The sequence below is a fragment of the Stenella coeruleoalba genome (assembly GCF_951394435.1).
Source record: "Stenella coeruleoalba genome assembly, chromosome: 12".
In the NCBI taxonomy this organism is placed as follows: domain Eukaryota; kingdom Metazoa; phylum Chordata; class Mammalia; order Artiodactyla; family Delphinidae; genus Stenella; species Stenella coeruleoalba.
Window position 1 is genome coordinate 13009702 of NC_137158.1, and position 17301 is coordinate 13027002.

The window sequence follows — 17301 nt, forward strand, 5'->3', positions numbered from 1 at the left end:
TGACAAATTTCAGATCCCATACATTTCAGAATTTCTCTTTCTCCTGCACTAGAATCGTGAGCAGAAGATTTATTCCGCATTTCTAGAATTAACTAGTTTTTCTCTTCTACCAAGATATTTTCCATCATTTGTTACTCTTGAAAAACAGAACCATATCTTTAATATGTTTACCTCCTTGATTAAAGTGCCTACCTGCACTTGATTGAACACACCAAGTGCATATAGTATTAAATCTTCAATCCAATGTTTATCATGGTTTTAATCTGTGAGAAATTCTTCAGAGCATTAGCTCCTTAAATAGAAGAAGCTATTGGTTGGCAAGGAGTGGGCCCCAAAACAAAGGAGACCAATTATGGTACCTTTGCATTGATGGATCCTGGGCCAGAGCCCTTGCTTGAAATTTATGAACAAAAGACCAGAAATTACCCTTATTTTCTTTCAGGTGTGTCCCCTCAAAATTCATATTTGAAGTCACCTCAAGGTGACTATATTTGGAGATGGGGTCTTTATGGCAGTAATTAAGGTTAAATGAGATCATAAGAGTTGGGCTTTAATCCAATAAGATTGGTGCCACTTATAAGAAGAAGAGACACCAGAGCACTCTCTCCCCACACCACAGTGGAAGGATCATGTGAGGATGCAGTGAGGTGACCATCTGCAAGCCAGGAACAAAGCTCTCACAAGGAAGCAAATAGGCCATCACCTTGACCTTGGACTTCCCAGAAAGAAAGAAGTTGAAAATGGCTCAAAGAAATGGATTGTAATAATTAATATTGTTATAAGGTCCATACTACCCAAAGCAATCTACAGATATAATGCAATCATTATCAAAATACGAATGGCATTATTCATAGAACCAGAACAAATAATTTTAAAATGTGTATAGAAATTCATGAGACCCTGAATAGTCAAAATATTCTTAAGAAAAAAGAACAAAGCTGGAGATATCATGCTCCCTAATTTCAGACTCTATTACAAAGCTATACTAATCCATACTGTATGGTACTGGCAGAAAAACAGACACACAGATCAGTGGAACAGAATAGAGAGCCTAGAAATAAACCCATGCTTATAATGGTCAATTAATTTATGATAAAGGAGGCAAGAATATACAATGGGGAAAAGATAGTCTCTTCAATAAACAGTGTTGGGAAAACCAGACAACTACATGCAAAAGAATTAAACTGGACCACTTTCTTACACCATATACAAAAATAAACGCAACATTGATTAAAGACTTAAATGTAAGTTCTGCTAGTAGAAAACTCCTAGAAGAAAACATTAACCATACACTCTTTGACATCAGTCTCAGCAATAATTTTTTTGCATCTGTCTCCTCAGGCAAGGGAATCAAAGGCAAAAATAAACAAAGGGGATCTAATCAAACTTAAAAGCTTTTGAACAGCAAAGGAAACCATGAACAAAATGAAAAGGCAACCTACTAAATGGGAGAAGATATTTGCAAAGATTATGTCTGATAAGGGGTTAATATTCAAAATATATTTTTAAAAACTCATACAACTCAATATCAAAAAAAAGCAATCCAATTAAAAAAAATAAGCAGAGGACCTAAATAGGCATTTTTCCAAAGAAGACATACAGGCAGCCAACAGGCACACGAAAAGATGCTCAACATCGCTAATCATCAGGGAAATGCAAATCAAAACCACAATATCACCCACACCTGTCAGAATGGCTATCATCAAAAAGGCAAGAAATAGCAAGTGTTGGCGAGGGTGTGTCTGGAAATGTAAATTGGTACAGTCAGTATGGAAAACAAAAATTAAAAACAAAACTGTCATACAATCTAGCAATTCCACTCCTGGGTATTTATCCAAAGAAAATGAAAACATTAATTGGGAAAGATACATGAACGTCTGTGTTCATAGCAGTATTATTTACAATAGCCAAGATATGGAAAACAAGTTAAGTGCCCACCAGTGGACGAATGGATTAAGATGTGCCATATATACACAGTGGAATATTCCTCAGCCATAAAAAAGAATAAAATTTTGCCATTGCAACAATATGGGTGGATCTGGAGGGTATTATGCTTAGTGCAATAAATCAGACAGAGAAGGACAAATACTGTATGTTTTCACATACATGTGGAATCTAAAAAATAAAACAAACAAACATATAGAACAGAAACAGACTCAAAGGTACAGAGAACAAAACAGTGTTTACCAGGGCAGAGTGGGGTTCGGGGAGGGGAAAATAGGTGAAGGGGATTAAAAGGTACAAGCAACTAGGCATAAAATAAATAACGTACAAGGATATAATGTACAGCACATGGAATATAGTCAATGTTTTATAGTAACTTTGTATGAAGTGAAATCTAAAAGTATCAACTTACTATATTGTACACCTGAAACTAATACAATGTTGTAAGTCAGCTATACTTCAATTAAAAATTAAAATAAATACAAATAAATAAATAATCATTACAATGATCATTAGGATAGAATCAAGGTGGGAAATGACCAGACTCTAAAGGTGTATTTTTGTGACCAAAACAGTCACAATGATTCATCACATTCTGATTTCCCAAAGAAGATACGGTTTTAAGAAAAAGCACCATGGGAAAAGTATCCAATAGTAATGGCCATGAATAAAACATTTAGCACATTAATTGGGGTAAAATGGCCTGGAAAGAGATTAACAAGGCCAAAGACAATCGCCTTTAATCGTCAGAATAACACCAGAGAATCCTTTTAGCAACTCCCCAAAGGGAAGATGACAGCCTCCTACAAGAGGTCGATGAAGATCTGACCTAGTCTCAGAATTAAAGGAAACAGCCCATCTTTCATTATACTAATGGAACATTTATAACTGGAAACCAGTGATCACATAATTAAAAACCAAAAATGAAAGCCATACAAGTATATACATACACACACATTTGTTACATTCTAGCACTAAGGCTGCAGCATCTAATACTGTGATCTCCTCTTCCTCTGGCAGACTTCATGTGTGCTTTGAAATACCCATTTCAGTAGACAGCGCTCTAGTTTCCAAGCAATTTAATTGTAAACATTTAATCATGACCGCCCTCTGGTGTATTATACTAAGATAAACATTTAGAAAATGGCTTATGTTTTGATTGGTTTTCCTCACTAATGAGTTCTTCAAAATATCCCTGACTTGGAGTTGCTTTAAAATAAATAAATATATATATATGTTAGAAACAACTGTAAAACTATAATTTCAATAGAGACAGGCAGTCAGAGCAGATACATGGTCAGCTTCATGGGAATCACAGAGGAGAGAGAGAGAGAGAGAGAGACAGAGAGAGAGAGAATAAAAAATCGCCAATCATTAAGATGCAGATTTACCAAACATAACCAGTGAATCAGCAGTGTTCACACAGAATAAAGTCTATGAGGGAACCAACTAGTACAGTTGTCCTAAGTATTTTTTTCTTCTTTCCCCATCTAAGAAGTAACATGGTACATAGTGGATTTTAAAGATGGGATTCTGGGGGCTGCCCTGCCCTGGTGGCGCAGTGGCTGAGAGTCCGCCTGCCGATGCAGGGGACACGGGTTCGTGCCCCAGTCCGGGAAGATCCCACATGCCGCGGGGTGGCTGGGCCCGTGAGCCATGGCCGCTAAGCCTGCGTGTCCAGAGCCTGTGCTCCACAACGGGAGAGGCCACAGCAGTGAGAGGCCCGCGTACCGCCAAAAAAAAAAAAAAAAAAAAAAGTGATTCTGAATAAGGTAGATTTTGATTTGGGATCAGGTTCAAACATAACTGCTGTGTGTTTGATCTCCCCTTAACTGTATTTCCTCAGCTTCTAGTTCTTGCTAATAACAGTAACAACAACTGTCTGGAACAGAATGTTCACCTGCTAGTTTCTGTTTAGACTTTTGGATAAATCAACGCTATGGTTATCAGACTGTGTTGTGTAACATGAAACCAGAAAAAAGGCCATCTGGACCTTGAGTGTAGGAAGAGGGCCAGGTGTTGTGTTGGTCACAGCGGAAGAGGTAGCCACTGCTGCCGTCTTTCTCCAGCTCCCTGTGTTTCAACAACAGTGGTCTTCTATCTGCAATTAAAGACGCAAAGCAACTTCCCTTTCCCCTCAATGCTTTTCTCCTGAGTTTTAGCAGAGTAGACCCCTTCTTTTCTGGTCTTGTTTCAAATGACACTTCCTCTGAGGCCTTTTCTAGCTTCCACTCCGGCACTTTTCCTGAGATCACACTGTTGATTCCTTTACAGCCGTTCCCATTGTAGACCATTACCATGCTTATGAATTTATTTACTGTCTACGTCCACTAACTAGAATGTAAGTTCCACAGAACAGCTTGCCGGTCTAGTTCACACTTGTATTCTCAGAGCTGAGAACAGTGCCTTACACAAAGTAGGCTTTCAATAAGTAATTGTTGGATGGATGGATGGATGGATGGATGGGTGGATGGGTGGATGGGTGGATGGGTGGATGGATGGATGGAGAAGGGCAAGGTCTAAGTGGCTGATGAGTAAAACTCCTCCTGTTCATAATCCGACCACTTTCCATTGCCTCCATCACTCCTTACCTGATAGCTGCACGAGGCTTCCTGATGGGTCTGCCTGCTTCCACCCTGGGTCCCCTATGCTCTATTTCAACATGACAGCCAAGCCTGTCCTCTTTAGAACATACAAGTCTCTCTTCTGTGAGAGACTCTGCAATGGCTCCCCATACCGCTCAGAGTAAAAGCCCAAGTCCTGACAATAGCCTGCAAGGCCCTCCTTGGTGCGACCGCTTCTTACCTCTCTGCCTTCCCCTCTCCCACTCGGTCAGCCATAACTGCTCCTGCCTTCCTGTTCTTGAACATGCTGGGCACATGAGGGCACCCGCTCTAAGCTGCTCCCTCTTTAATGCCCTTTCCCTATATATCTGCTTGACTAGCTCCCTCACCTCTACAGTTTTTATCTAACTCTAACCACCCCATTGAAACCCATCTTCATACCTCACTTACTACTACACCCAATCAGCCCACCCCCATGCCAGCTGTCCCCTTTGGTCTTTTTTCCCCATAGAATTGACTACCTGCTAACATACTGTACAATTTGTTTTTGTTTATTGTCTTCCCTGCTACCCCTCACTATAATGTAAACTCTGTGAGGGCAGGAATGTGCATATTTTGCTCACCAATGACCCCCAGGCACACACAACAGTGTCTGGCACCCAGTAGGTACTCAATATCTGTTAACTTGAATTACTGATCTTGAAGTATATGTAGAAGCAAAGCCCTGGGTAGTGGATCATGACATGTTGCTTACAGGACCCAGGCAGTGGGAGTCCCAAGCTGGAGGCCTGTGAAATTGGCAGCTTTGGGGAACTTGTGCATAACTATCTCAAACGGCAGGAAGGGTTCTGCAAACCCTGAACCCAATTGGCTATAGCAGCACTGTAATTCTTATTTTTATCATTCTTGTATTCTCTGTATCTATTGGCATTTATGGTGCATTGAGCCATTCCTGTCTACTATGAGAAACCAGTAATGGCTGCCTTTATTAAGCACCTAACTATGGTTTAGAGTAAATGGTAAAAGTGTGCTCCTATTAGATGGTATGATAGATGCGAAACTCAGGAAATACTGCTTTGTTTGGTTCCTGGTTGAGAAACCTACCTGAACTAACTTAAGCACAAAGAGAAAGTTATTGGACGATGAAATGCAGCCAAGCCTACCAGCAGGCATGGCTGTGGGCATCAGAAACAACTAGAAGTAGGAACCAAAATGCTCCCAGGTCCTGTCCTGTCTCCTCCAGTGTGGACTTCATTCTTTTAAAAAACAAACTGGCTGAGGGAGACTATTCGTTGTCAACTCAATACCCAGTCTCCCCTTCTTATTAAACAGAACTCCAATTTTGCTTGGCAATATGCCCATTTGAGACATTTCTTGGCCTCCTTGAATGCAGGCATGATCACGTGGTGGAACATCTGGCTAAAGGGATATAAGTTTAAGTCTTTGTGTGGGGCTTCTGAGGCTCTTTAAAGAGAGCTCGCTTGTTTAGCATGTGCTCTTTTCACCAATCCTTCTTCCTGCAGGAAAACACACACAATAGCCGGAGCTGCAGCAGCCATCTTACAAGGAGAATGAAAGCCACACACTAAGGAGAGCAGAGCCAAAAGAAGGCACCCAGGACATGGATGAAAGCGTGAACCTCTCCTACCAGCCCTGACCAGCTTATGGTCCCTGCTCTATGCCAAGTTGATAGGGATATGAGTTGAAAGGTATAGTTCCTTCTCTCAGAGAGCTAACAATAGAAGTACCTAGCATTTATTGCACACTTGGTATGTGTTGGAAACCATTTTTCGTGCTTTACTTGCATTAGAATAACCATGTGCCTAGGCATTATTCCATTTATGCAGATGAGGATACAGGTTTAGCAAGGTTGGCTACCCATGGTCATCTAATCCAAGGGTTGAAGCTGGGTCTTCTGACTCCATGATCTGTAATTAACTACAATGCTACACTGGTTCCCAGTCTTATCAACAATTATAACTCAAATTTGAATTCAGATTCAGAGGCATTAAACTCTTGGTAAAGATGAGTACAGGGAACGCTGGGAGCAAAGGGAAGAATGTCAACGTTTCCAGCAGAACCTGGGGGCTTTCCCAGATTCTCAGTCAAGAATGAGTATGCACGCACCAAGCAGAAGAGCACTGTGGTTGGGGACGAGTGCCGACTTCAGATCTCATTTATAAAATGGAAGACACAGATGTTAAATACGTAGGTATGTTGCAAGTTATACAGAGGGATCAATGTGAAACTGAATAAAGGCACTGGAGACTGTAGCGATCACTCTTCCCAGAAGTCTGACTGGACAGGGGATGGAAGTCTGTAGGGCATTTGTATCTGCATACGAGGCTACCAGCAGTGCACTGAAGCTATCCCAGCCCATGTAATTAAACGCCTGGTAAGATGAAGTATACTACAAAGACCATGAACTTTAAGAATCAGATAAAAATGGACTTGGAAATCGTGCTGCCATTTATTTGTAGCTTTGGGTAAACTGCATGCCCTGAGTTTTAGTTTTTTCGATGTCACTTCATCTAGAGTAGCTAGACTACAAATCCAATCCTGAGCACAGTACTAATTGTGACAAAGTTTCACTTAAATATATCTCCCATGGCGCTTATATTAGTGGGATAATATCGTCAGAGAATTTCTTCTATTTAGTAGCAGATACTATTCTCAAAAGGATAATACGTGGTAAAGATACAAAGGAGACTGGAATGATAGTTGTTCGTTTCCTGAAGGCCACATTTGCAATACTTCTCATGGACTCTGCTCTATGAACATTTGGTTAGTCTTTGAATCAATAATAGCAATCTCTCTCTTACTAAACGCTAAGAATAGCAGATAATTTCATGAGCTCCTATCCAGCAACCCCTCTTCTGAGACCTCACCCCTTGTCCCCTCCCCATCTCCACCCCTGCTGACAGTGCAGAATTTTAGGATGAAGGGCAAAAACTTAATCATAGCATTTAAAAATATTTTAAAGTCTCTTAAGCATTTAACCTACTCCTACTTTATCCAATCTTGTCATGTTAATTGAACATTTTGGCATTAAAAAAAAGTTTTAATTGTCTGACTAGGTTACACCAGAAATAGAAAAGCACCTCTCACAGAATCAAGAGCTGAAGGTTACAGAAGATACCAAGATGTTCTTCCTTTTTACTGCACAAAAGTATCTTTCACATCATGTTATAAAAGCATTTCAAATCACATTGATGAAACTCTCCTTTGTACAATGCTGATAAATATAGCTTGTTTCAAAATATTATCACTGGTTGCTTTTTAGCTGTGAATCAGAATTGAACCAGATTCCAGGCCTACTTAAGATATTTCTCAGCATTTAGAAATGTCTAACAATATTCATTCCACTCCCTTCAAAAGCAGTGTTCTCTGCTGATGTTAGTAATGAGATTCTGTGCGGATTCCTGCATTCAGTGGCAGGTTAGATATATGGCTAACCAAGATCTTTCTAACTTTCAAGACTCAAGGCTGAAACACCTTTCATTAGGTACCTCTTGAAATGGATTTGTACCATAAGCCTCAATGTTTTAAAAGGAAAAGAGTTAGTTTGGTATTTCAGACTTGACTCCGTTTTTCTAACTATATTAGTTTTCTCAATTTTATCCAGAAATTGAAGCTTTTATAAAACCCTTACTCATAGATTTCCCCTAGATCTGACGGATCTAGACTCTTAATCTTCACTGTGTTACAAATGCACACCTTGCAGAGATGACAAAGTCTGACTCCTTCCGTTCCCCCAGAAGATAACTTTTACAAATGAACTAAGTATTTTAAGGAAAGGTACACTCTATGTTACGGATTAAACTAACATAACAGAAGCCCATTCTGAGTGTGAAAAGAACAAATACTGGATTATTTTACAGCAATTCTACTAAAGCCTACTCTAAACTGTGGAATACATCCAATATTCTTAAACATAAACACACAGAGCTAAGGGAGGAAAAAAGAAACTTGAACCCCATGAGCCAAAACTAACCTGCTTCCACTAACCCTAGGTGCTAGCATATCCCAGGATACACCACAGCAGGGAAGAGAGGGGAGGGGAAGACTCAAAGAAATATGCACTCCGAGTGTCAAGCTCAATTAGAGCTGAAGACCATCCTCTGTTGGAATTCTAAGCCGCTAAAAATAAAATTTCACTAAAATAATACCACAATGGTACTATATATAACCTAATGACAAAAGATTCCTCCTTACCTAAGGTTTATAAGGCTGCTATTACTGGTATAATGTATCCTAAAGTGATCAAATAAAACAAAGCATGGTAAAGACTGCTTTATTGGTGGCAGCTAGTACAAGTCAATAAATATTGATCCCCAAAGAAGAACTCAAGTTAGTTATCAGACTACTGGTCCACAGAGAACTGAATGGAGTTGAACCAACCGATTGCTGGGAGGATAAACTGAAGTCAACCCTGCTTCTTGGGGAATGAAGCCACAGCCAGCAGATACATGCCATATGCTGTTCCTGAAAAATAAAGGAAATAAGAACTTAACAGGAAATTCTCAGGTTTAAATGTATAAACCCAATATTCCAGCTAAAAAGTTTTAAGATAAAGAGGCAAGGCTGGTATTAAAACTACTTTTATGGGAATATACAGAAGTATTTTGATAGGTGCTGGCAAAATTTAAAATAAATACATACAAAACACGTTTAATCTAGTTTTAGTATTACTTAACTTGTATAGAAGTGTTAGATGCAGCACGGTAATGTATTTGTTAACGTAATGACATGTAAAAAAATTTAAAATAAGATTAAGAACATAAAACCTAAAATTGCCTGAGAAATGCTAAGAATGATTCAAAAGCCAAAAGGTCAAATAGGCAAAGCCTTCCCTGAAGTGTATTATCAATATAAAACCAAGCAAGAGGGACATATAATTTTTAAATAATCAAATTTGAAGTAAGAATTTCTAATAACTGGAAATTTATTTTTAAAACTAATTACCAAAACGTCTATGAAATAGTCACACTGGCCAAAAAGAATTTAGGGCTTTACCTTAAGAAAGCCCAAACGTCACTATCTGCTTGTTGTCCATAAAATGTCCCTTCGCTATATTCAATTCAAGCCAAAAAAGGCACCTTGGCATAAGCATAAGGGGACTTTGTGCTTAGGGTTCAAACACCAGCTCTTCCAAAGCAATATTATCTGGGTAATTAACATAATTTCTCCATCTTTAAAACGAGGATACGTTACAGACTTAATACAAGGGTTACAGAAATCCACATATGTGGCACTCCTATCAATAGAATGAGCACACAGTAATCACTCTAATACTGTTTCCCTTTCTCCCGCCAGGGAGCAATCATTCAGATTCCTAACTCTGCTCCTAGCATGCTTATTTGTGATATTCCACTGCTAATATTGAATAATGGAACTGCCCAATCCACAGAAAAAATATCAAAGCACTTTACATGCAGTAAAAGTATTGTGCTGTATAAGGTTTTATCTCTGTCATAAATATGTATGTACAGGGATTAGATGTAAAGTGTATGATTATTATACATCATAGTCAAAATATTTAAGAACCCCTGTTATAGGAGATGGGATAGAACAGCTATCTTTGGCTCTTCCAAAGGCCTGCAGGGCCACTAGCGGCACATTCCAAAAGCCACCTCTATCACAAGATAATTATCAAACTTTATCGGTTTATTTTTTTTAAAAGACATTAAAACGTTCTTACACAATATGTATCAATCACCTTTGTGAGTCATTATATGTAAAGCAGTAAGACCTCAGATTCTGGGGACAGACTGCCTGTGTTAAAATACTGGCACAGTGAGAGCAATGATGTTGTTAGTTATCGCTGCTATGATTTTGCTATAGAGCAAGCATTGCAAATGTCTTACCACCAACTGTAAGAATCATGGTGGCTCTGTACAGGAGGGCATCAGCTATCCCACCCTTTAGATGCACTGGAATTCCATTATCCTCCTAGGTTAAAAAAATAATAATTAATGTATATCATTGGTTTCCAACTAAATGAAAAAGACTAATCCATTCATATAAAATTAAGTGGCTTCTTAAAACACTGAAATTGAAATATTTTAAATATCAAAATTAAAAAGGACTACCCTTTTGCTGAATCTTTCTCTACTGCAACTACTTTTAAAATAAAAACTCCTAAAAATCAACATTCTTTCTTTTAAAGTTAATTTGAGATCTAATAAAATGTTCTTTCCAAAGAACACATAAACAGTAAAGCTGTGAAAATATATTCATTGAGTTCATCAATTTAATTATTAAAAAAAAGCAATAATCATCACACTTTGGTCATAGGTACAATCTTTTTTTCCCTTAAAAAAACAGGAGAGAGAGTTTTGGTTTATAACCCTAAATTATATCCTTAGTCTCCCAATCCAGCACCTGGCATAGTGTAGGATACTTAACACACCTGTTAAATATAAGTATTTTATTTTCATGCAGCATACATAATACTTTTTTTTTAACCACTTAAAATTTTCTTTATGAAACATCAGAGATCACAATTAAACAAAAAACTCACTGATAACCTAACTACTTATAAAGGTAAGTGCTCTGTCCCACTAAGTCTTTCCTCATGAGAAAACCACTATTAACACATATTAATACATATCCTTAATTTTTTAAAGCTTGTATTGTCATAGCTTCTAATTTATGCACATACTTGTTTAATACACAAAATGAGATTATGCTATATAATGGCCTATCACAGATTTTTCACTCAACATTATCTTAAAAACCATCTAGCCCATTTAAACCTACTTTGTTCCTTTTAATGGCTACACAGCATTCCACTGTGCAAAAAATAAAATTACATTAGCCAATCCTTTATTAATGGGTATTTAGGTTGTTGGGTTTTTTTGATATTAAACTCCCATAATGATTAATAGCCTATTTCCTATTTTTATATATTTATGCTACTATTCTGTAGGAAAGATTCTTAAAATGGGAGTCCTGAATAGGATATGTACAATAATTTGCTTCTAATACTTTCAAATACTCTAAAATTTCTGTACCAATACTACTTCCTAGCATGTATCAACGTACTGTATAGGAACGCACTTATCTCCCACACCTGGCTAACATAACCTATTTTAAATCTTCTAAAATTTTGACAATTGAACAGGGAAAAAAAGTAGCAACTTGTCATTTTAATGTGCATTTCTTACTGATTTGTAGGAGCTCTCTGTATGCTAAGGTTATTAACTTTTTGTTAATATTAAAAATTTTGTTAATTTAAAAAATTTTCCCTCAATTTGTCACTTACCTCAATTTGTACCATAAGTACATTTAAAATTTTCGTGTCACCAAACCTTGCAATTTTTCTCCTTTACAGCTTCTAGGCTTTGTAAAGACTTTCTTAGGATGACCCCTAAGATTAAACCTGATTGTGGTAATCATTCATAGATACATTAAATATAACATTGTTTGTACACCTTAAAAAAAAATCAGGTACAACCTAAATACAAACTATTTATTTATATTTTCTTTCTTTCTTTCTTTCTTTCTTTCTTTCTTTGTGTCAGGTCTTAGTTGCGGCACGTGGGATCTTCGTTGTGGTGCGTGGGCCTCTCTATAGTTGTGGCGCGTGGGCTCAGTAGTTGCAGTGTGTGGTCTTAGTTCCCCCAGGGCAGGAAGGATCTTAGTTCCCCCATCCCCAGGGATCAAACCCGCGACCCTTGCATAGGAAGGTGGATTCTCAACCACTGGACCACCAGGGAATTCCCAATGCTTGCGATTTTTACTTGTCAATCATACCTCAGTAAGCTGAAAAAAAATTCTCCTATATTTTCTTTTAATATTTTTTGAGGGAGAAGTATTTATATCTGCAATTAATCTTTTAACACACAATACAGAACGGATGTAACTTTACTTTCTTCAAAACAGCCACCCAGGGCTTCCCTGGTGGCGCAGTGGTTGAGAGTCCGCCTACCGATGCAGGGGACACGGGTTTGTGCCCCGGTCCAGGAAGGTCCCACGTGCCGCGGAGCAGCTGGGCCCGTGAGCCATGGCCACTGAGCCTGCGTGTCTGGAGCCTGTGCTCCGCTACGGGAGAGGCCACAACAGTGAGAGGCCCGCGTACCGCAAAAAAAAAAACCACAAAAAAACAGCCACCCAATTTTTCCATTCCCCACTGATATGAAATAGCACCTTTAACATATATCAAGTTTCTACATATATTAAGTTTCTACATATATTAATGTATTTGTTCTGTTTCTGGGCTCTTTCTATGGTCTATTTGTCTATTACTGTGCAGCTACCCCAGAGTGCCAACCCAATGTGACTCCTCCAAAAGAAAGTGTCTTTGATCTTTACCCCTTCATTTCTTCTGCTTTCCCAAGGGCCTCTTGGTTATAGCAAATGCCCAGTTAGCTATCGACAGACAGTTTCCTATTACTCTTCTGCTAATACAACAGGATTGTTAACAATCAGACGTCTCCAGATTTACCTCCTATCACCAACTTTTGGTAATCTAATCATAAAAAGTAACAATCTCCTATAAAATACTTCAGTACCTGAAAGAGCTTTTGTTTCTCTGAAACTTTATTTTCAAACTGCCTGCGTGAAGCAGTACTTATGGTCCTCTGGGCAATCTGACGAAGCGCCTGAAATTAAAAAACATCCACATATACTAAACAGACTTAGGGCTTAAAGAAACGCTTCAAAACCAACCATTCCCAATCTTCAGTATTACAGAAAAGTGAAACTGAGGGTTAAAACATACCCGATTTGTCAATAACAAAGTCACAGACAAGCACTGAGGTTTTCCTATTTGTCGCCCCGCCACTGCTCTTTATATTACATTCTGAAGTCTCCAAACACCACATTTAAGAAGCAATTCATGTAGATTTTGAGGGGGAAAAAATCATGATCTTTACCTGAATTGAACCAGTAGCATTATATGAGGAAAACATACTGATATATAGATATTACAGAAATAAAGAATGGTTACAAAATACACGAGGTTCTAAGTTTTTTATTTAAATACTCTACCATATTATTAAAAATCTATTACTTGATATCAAAATAAACTGGCATGATTCCTACTTAATTAAAATGCTTCCCTCATTACATTTTCCCCAAAGAATTAATAGGGCATAAATCTTTTACAAGAGACTTGCATTACATATCCAGTTGAAATAAATTACAAATATGCAATCCACTTTCTAAAATAAATAATATATTGAGAAGATAAGTAAAGCTTTATTGGATAATTACCGAAGAAAACGATCACTGTTACATTTTCCTTCTCTTTTTCAAAATTTGGGGAAAATATTTCACATGCTCAAAGTCGGTGGAGCGGTGAAGGACACTGCAGAACCGCCTGATGGAAGCAACACGACCCTTCGGCCATGAATGCTCCTAAAGCGCCAGCCAAAACTGAAAGGCTTGCTTTTTAAACTACCTTCTGCTGCTCACAAACCTCAGAGTCACTGAAACTCAAACCCCTCGTTATCCGAGGAACATCCTTCTGCTGACGCTTCCGGGTATCAGAAACTTCCCACCCGCATCCACAAGATTAGGGGTGGCGACTAAGAACCCAAGGCTTGCCTAACGCACAATCCTCTGGTCACCTCCCCAGCTTCTCCACTCCTTACAACTACCCAGCACAGCTTGGGGCAAGAGTGATCCATGGAAGGGAAGGAAGGTCAAGCGAAAAGGACACGGACCAAGGAAGGTGACCTCCGAAGCCGCCCTCTCCCTCTCTCCTCCCCTCCCAGGAGAGGCTTTCCTGTCGCGAACCTCTAGCCTCCGCTCCCAACCCTCTCGCCCCACATCCCGAATGCCAGCCGACAAGCTACTCACCAGCAGACTCCGCAGCATCTTGGCTCCGTTACTGCCCACCAACCGCGACAACTGAACACGAGGAACGAAGATCCACACGCCGGAATCGGAACTACCTTGTGGCCTTGCGCAAGCGCCTGGAGCCTAAATACTTCCGGGCGGAGGAGGGACTTGCTCCTAACCATAGAGAGCGGAAGAAAAGAGAGAGCGGCCGGACGGCTGTGGCCGCTCTAGCCGGCGGGCTGTCTCTGCGCCTCGACCTCGCTCCTGAGCCGCCGGTTACCCCGGGAGCGGAGGCTGGGGATAAAGGAACGACTTTTGAGACCTGAGAGGCAAGGAGCGAGGCATTACGTACTCGTTTAACTAGCTCAGATAAAATTAATGTGAGACCAGGCTATCGAAGAAAATTAGTGTGTGTATTTTGAACGAGAAGACGTAAAACTCTGAGCAACCTTTGAGCCACTGTTTAGAACGCTGGTTTGGCCGAACTCTAAACTGTGAAGCTGGATGAAATACAAAACAAAAAGTATAACTTCTCTTACACGGATACAATCAGTTTTCTCCACTGTTGTGAGGACGTTACTGTTCCGTGTGCTGAGAGTGTGCTGTGTAGAGCTGCGTCGGGATACTAGTTTTTATCTTGCTGCACCTTTGGGTGCTGCAGAACTCCCCATGCAAGCAGCTCTCCCACAGTGTCGCGAAAGTGTGGAAGCTGTTCACTCGTTTCTCTGAGTCTGGGAAAACGCTGAAAAGAGGGGGAAATTCTAATTGGGGGACCAGAAATGGGAGGGCAAATCTGGACTCCGGAGTCTTGCTGCCTCAGGCTAGCACAGCACTTTCCATGGTTGGAGTGGCCAGGCACAGCAATTATTGTACAGATACCAACTGTGCTTAAATAATGCCACATTACAAGTGTCTGTTACAAGTGCCCACCCTCAAGCGGGTATAAATACGAAAGTATCCACCCTATACCACAGTAAATATCTGTCCACCTTTTTACAAACTCATAATTATTCCACTGTCATTTCAAATAGAAAGCTGATGATGTATGGGTTCAGCATAGGTGAAATGTGTAGATAAAATTAGTAATATTGAAATTATTATTCCTTCTGATCTTTAGACTTAGACCCACCAAGTTACTTGTTCCCAGTTCAAGTTATTTTCCTCACCGATTTTAATACCCAATTATTTATAAATTTATATAAAGGTTTAAATGGCAAATGGTCAAGAATCAGAACTCTATTTCAATATCATTCTGGTAGTAGTGAAACGCTGGATTGGATATGAGTTACCAGGACAGAGAGTCCATTAGAAGGTACTTATAGTAATCCAAGGAAAAAAGAAAACCTGAAGTAAGTCAACAGCAAAAGAGATGTAGCTAAAGGGATGGAGATAAGGGGATGGGTTAGAGAGCCAACAATGAGGAAGTACCTTCAAAAATCAACAGAATGTAGTGATTTATTGGATTGGGAAGTTGGGGAGGAGAGCAGATTTCTGGCTTAACTCATAAGATGGTTGGTCATACCTACCATTCACTACATCGAGGAATATAAGAGAAACACCAGGCTAGGATGGGATGAGTTCCCTTGATTTGACAGAAGGGAGTGGTGGTCGTTCACCGAGTGCCATTTTTCTATACTTTGTGCTAAATGAGTTTCATCTATCACTTCCCTTATTCCTCAAATCAATATCTGTCAAGTGGGTATTAAAATCCCCATTTTACAGACAAGGAAATGGTAAAGTAAATGATTTAGGGGATTAAATAATCTGAAGATACAGCTTTATGTATTTGAGAGCCAGGTCAGCCTGATTCTAAAAACCGTATTCTGAATCTTTCAGGTGCAGACTGATAGTGAAGAGACTACAGTGCAATAGTGGGATGAAAGCCTGGCTGAGGGTGAAGATAGTAATAAAATATAAACTGCTCTTTTACAAGCTTTGTCGTGAAAAAGGAATGACAACATACCCCGGGGATTAGACCACTGATTCAATTGCAATTTGACATATAATTGTAAATCTATTTCTTTCTGCATTGCTTGTCCTTGAAACAAAGTGGCATGTAAGTCTTGACAGTGAAAGTGATGTATGGTGAGTTCAATCTTCTGGCACATCACCCTGCATAGAAAAGCTTGTGGCATACAGACAAGCTCCCATTAATGTCACTTAAAGTACATAGTTTTTCAAAATGTACTAAGATCACCAAAAGGTACTTCAAGGTGGTTCCGGTTTAAGATAGCGGATTGGCCCCAAGAGTTTGTTTGTCCTCCCTATCACTCCAGTAAAAATGAAAGAAAAGGAATTGAAAGGGTATGAGGTTTTTTTCATTTCATTTTTTTTATACAGCAGTTTCTTATCAGTATCTATTTTATACATATTAGTGTATATGTCAATCCCAACCTCCCAATCCATCCCACCACCACCACCCCGCCACTTTCCCCCCTTGGTGTCCATATGTTTGTTCGTATGAGGTGTTTTTAGATACATCACCTTAAATGAATCTCAAAGGCATTATGCTGAGTAAAAGAAGCCAGTTTCAAAAGGTCACATATGATATGATTCCATTTATGACATTCCAGAAGACAAAACTATGGGGATGGAGAAGAGATCAGTGGTTGCCTGGGCTTATGGGTGGAGGGAAGGGTGACTATAAAGATGTATAGTAAAAGGGAGGTTGGGAGCTTTTGGTACTGCTCTGTATTCTAAAATGGTTACACAAACCTATGCGTGTGTTAAAATTCACAGAACTGTACACTACAAGTACAGAAAGTAAAGTTTACTGTATGACAGTCTAAAAAACATTTCTTAAAAGACAGCCCAAAAGGATGGCGACCAAAGAGGAGACAGAAAATCAATTTCAACAGATTTCTGGAAAGCAGAAAGCAGATGGGATATAGCTGAGCAGGACCAAGGAAGCCACAATCTAAAGGGACTGCAAGGGGGATGGATACCAGTGAGAAGCATGTTGATTGGTTCTAAAACCCCTGAGAAGCTCAGACTTGAAAGCAGG

General features: G+C 39.3%; 1 protein-coding gene across 1 annotated transcript; it reads right to left on the reverse strand.

The window, feature by feature from the left end:
• Positions 1-8786: 8786 nt before the first annotated feature.
• COX7A2 (cytochrome c oxidase subunit 7A2) lies at positions 8787-14460 on the reverse strand. Its single transcript, XM_079939151.1, has 4 exons — positions 14316-14460; positions 13025-13114; positions 10376-10460; positions 8787-8993 (listed from the first exon to the last, which is right to left on the reverse strand). Exons 1-4 carry the CDS (start codon positions 14331-14333, stop codon positions 8935-8937), a joined length of 252 nt encoding a protein of 83 aa, XP_079795277.1. The 5' UTR covers positions 14334-14460; the 3' UTR covers positions 8787-8934.
• Positions 14461-17301: the final 2841 nt, after the last annotated feature.

Bases quoted from the DNA above. Each gene is read 5' to 3' on its own strand.
- COX7A2 (XM_079939151.1), bottom strand. The intron at 10,461-13,024 runs GTACTGAAGTAT...TTTTTAACCTAG, and splicing joins AGAAACAAAAGCTCTTTCAG to GAGGATAATGGAATTCCAGT. The intron at 8,994-10,375 runs GTAAGACATTTG...TTTATTTTTCAG, and splicing joins CATGATTCTTACAGTTGGTG to GAACAGCATATGGCATGTAT.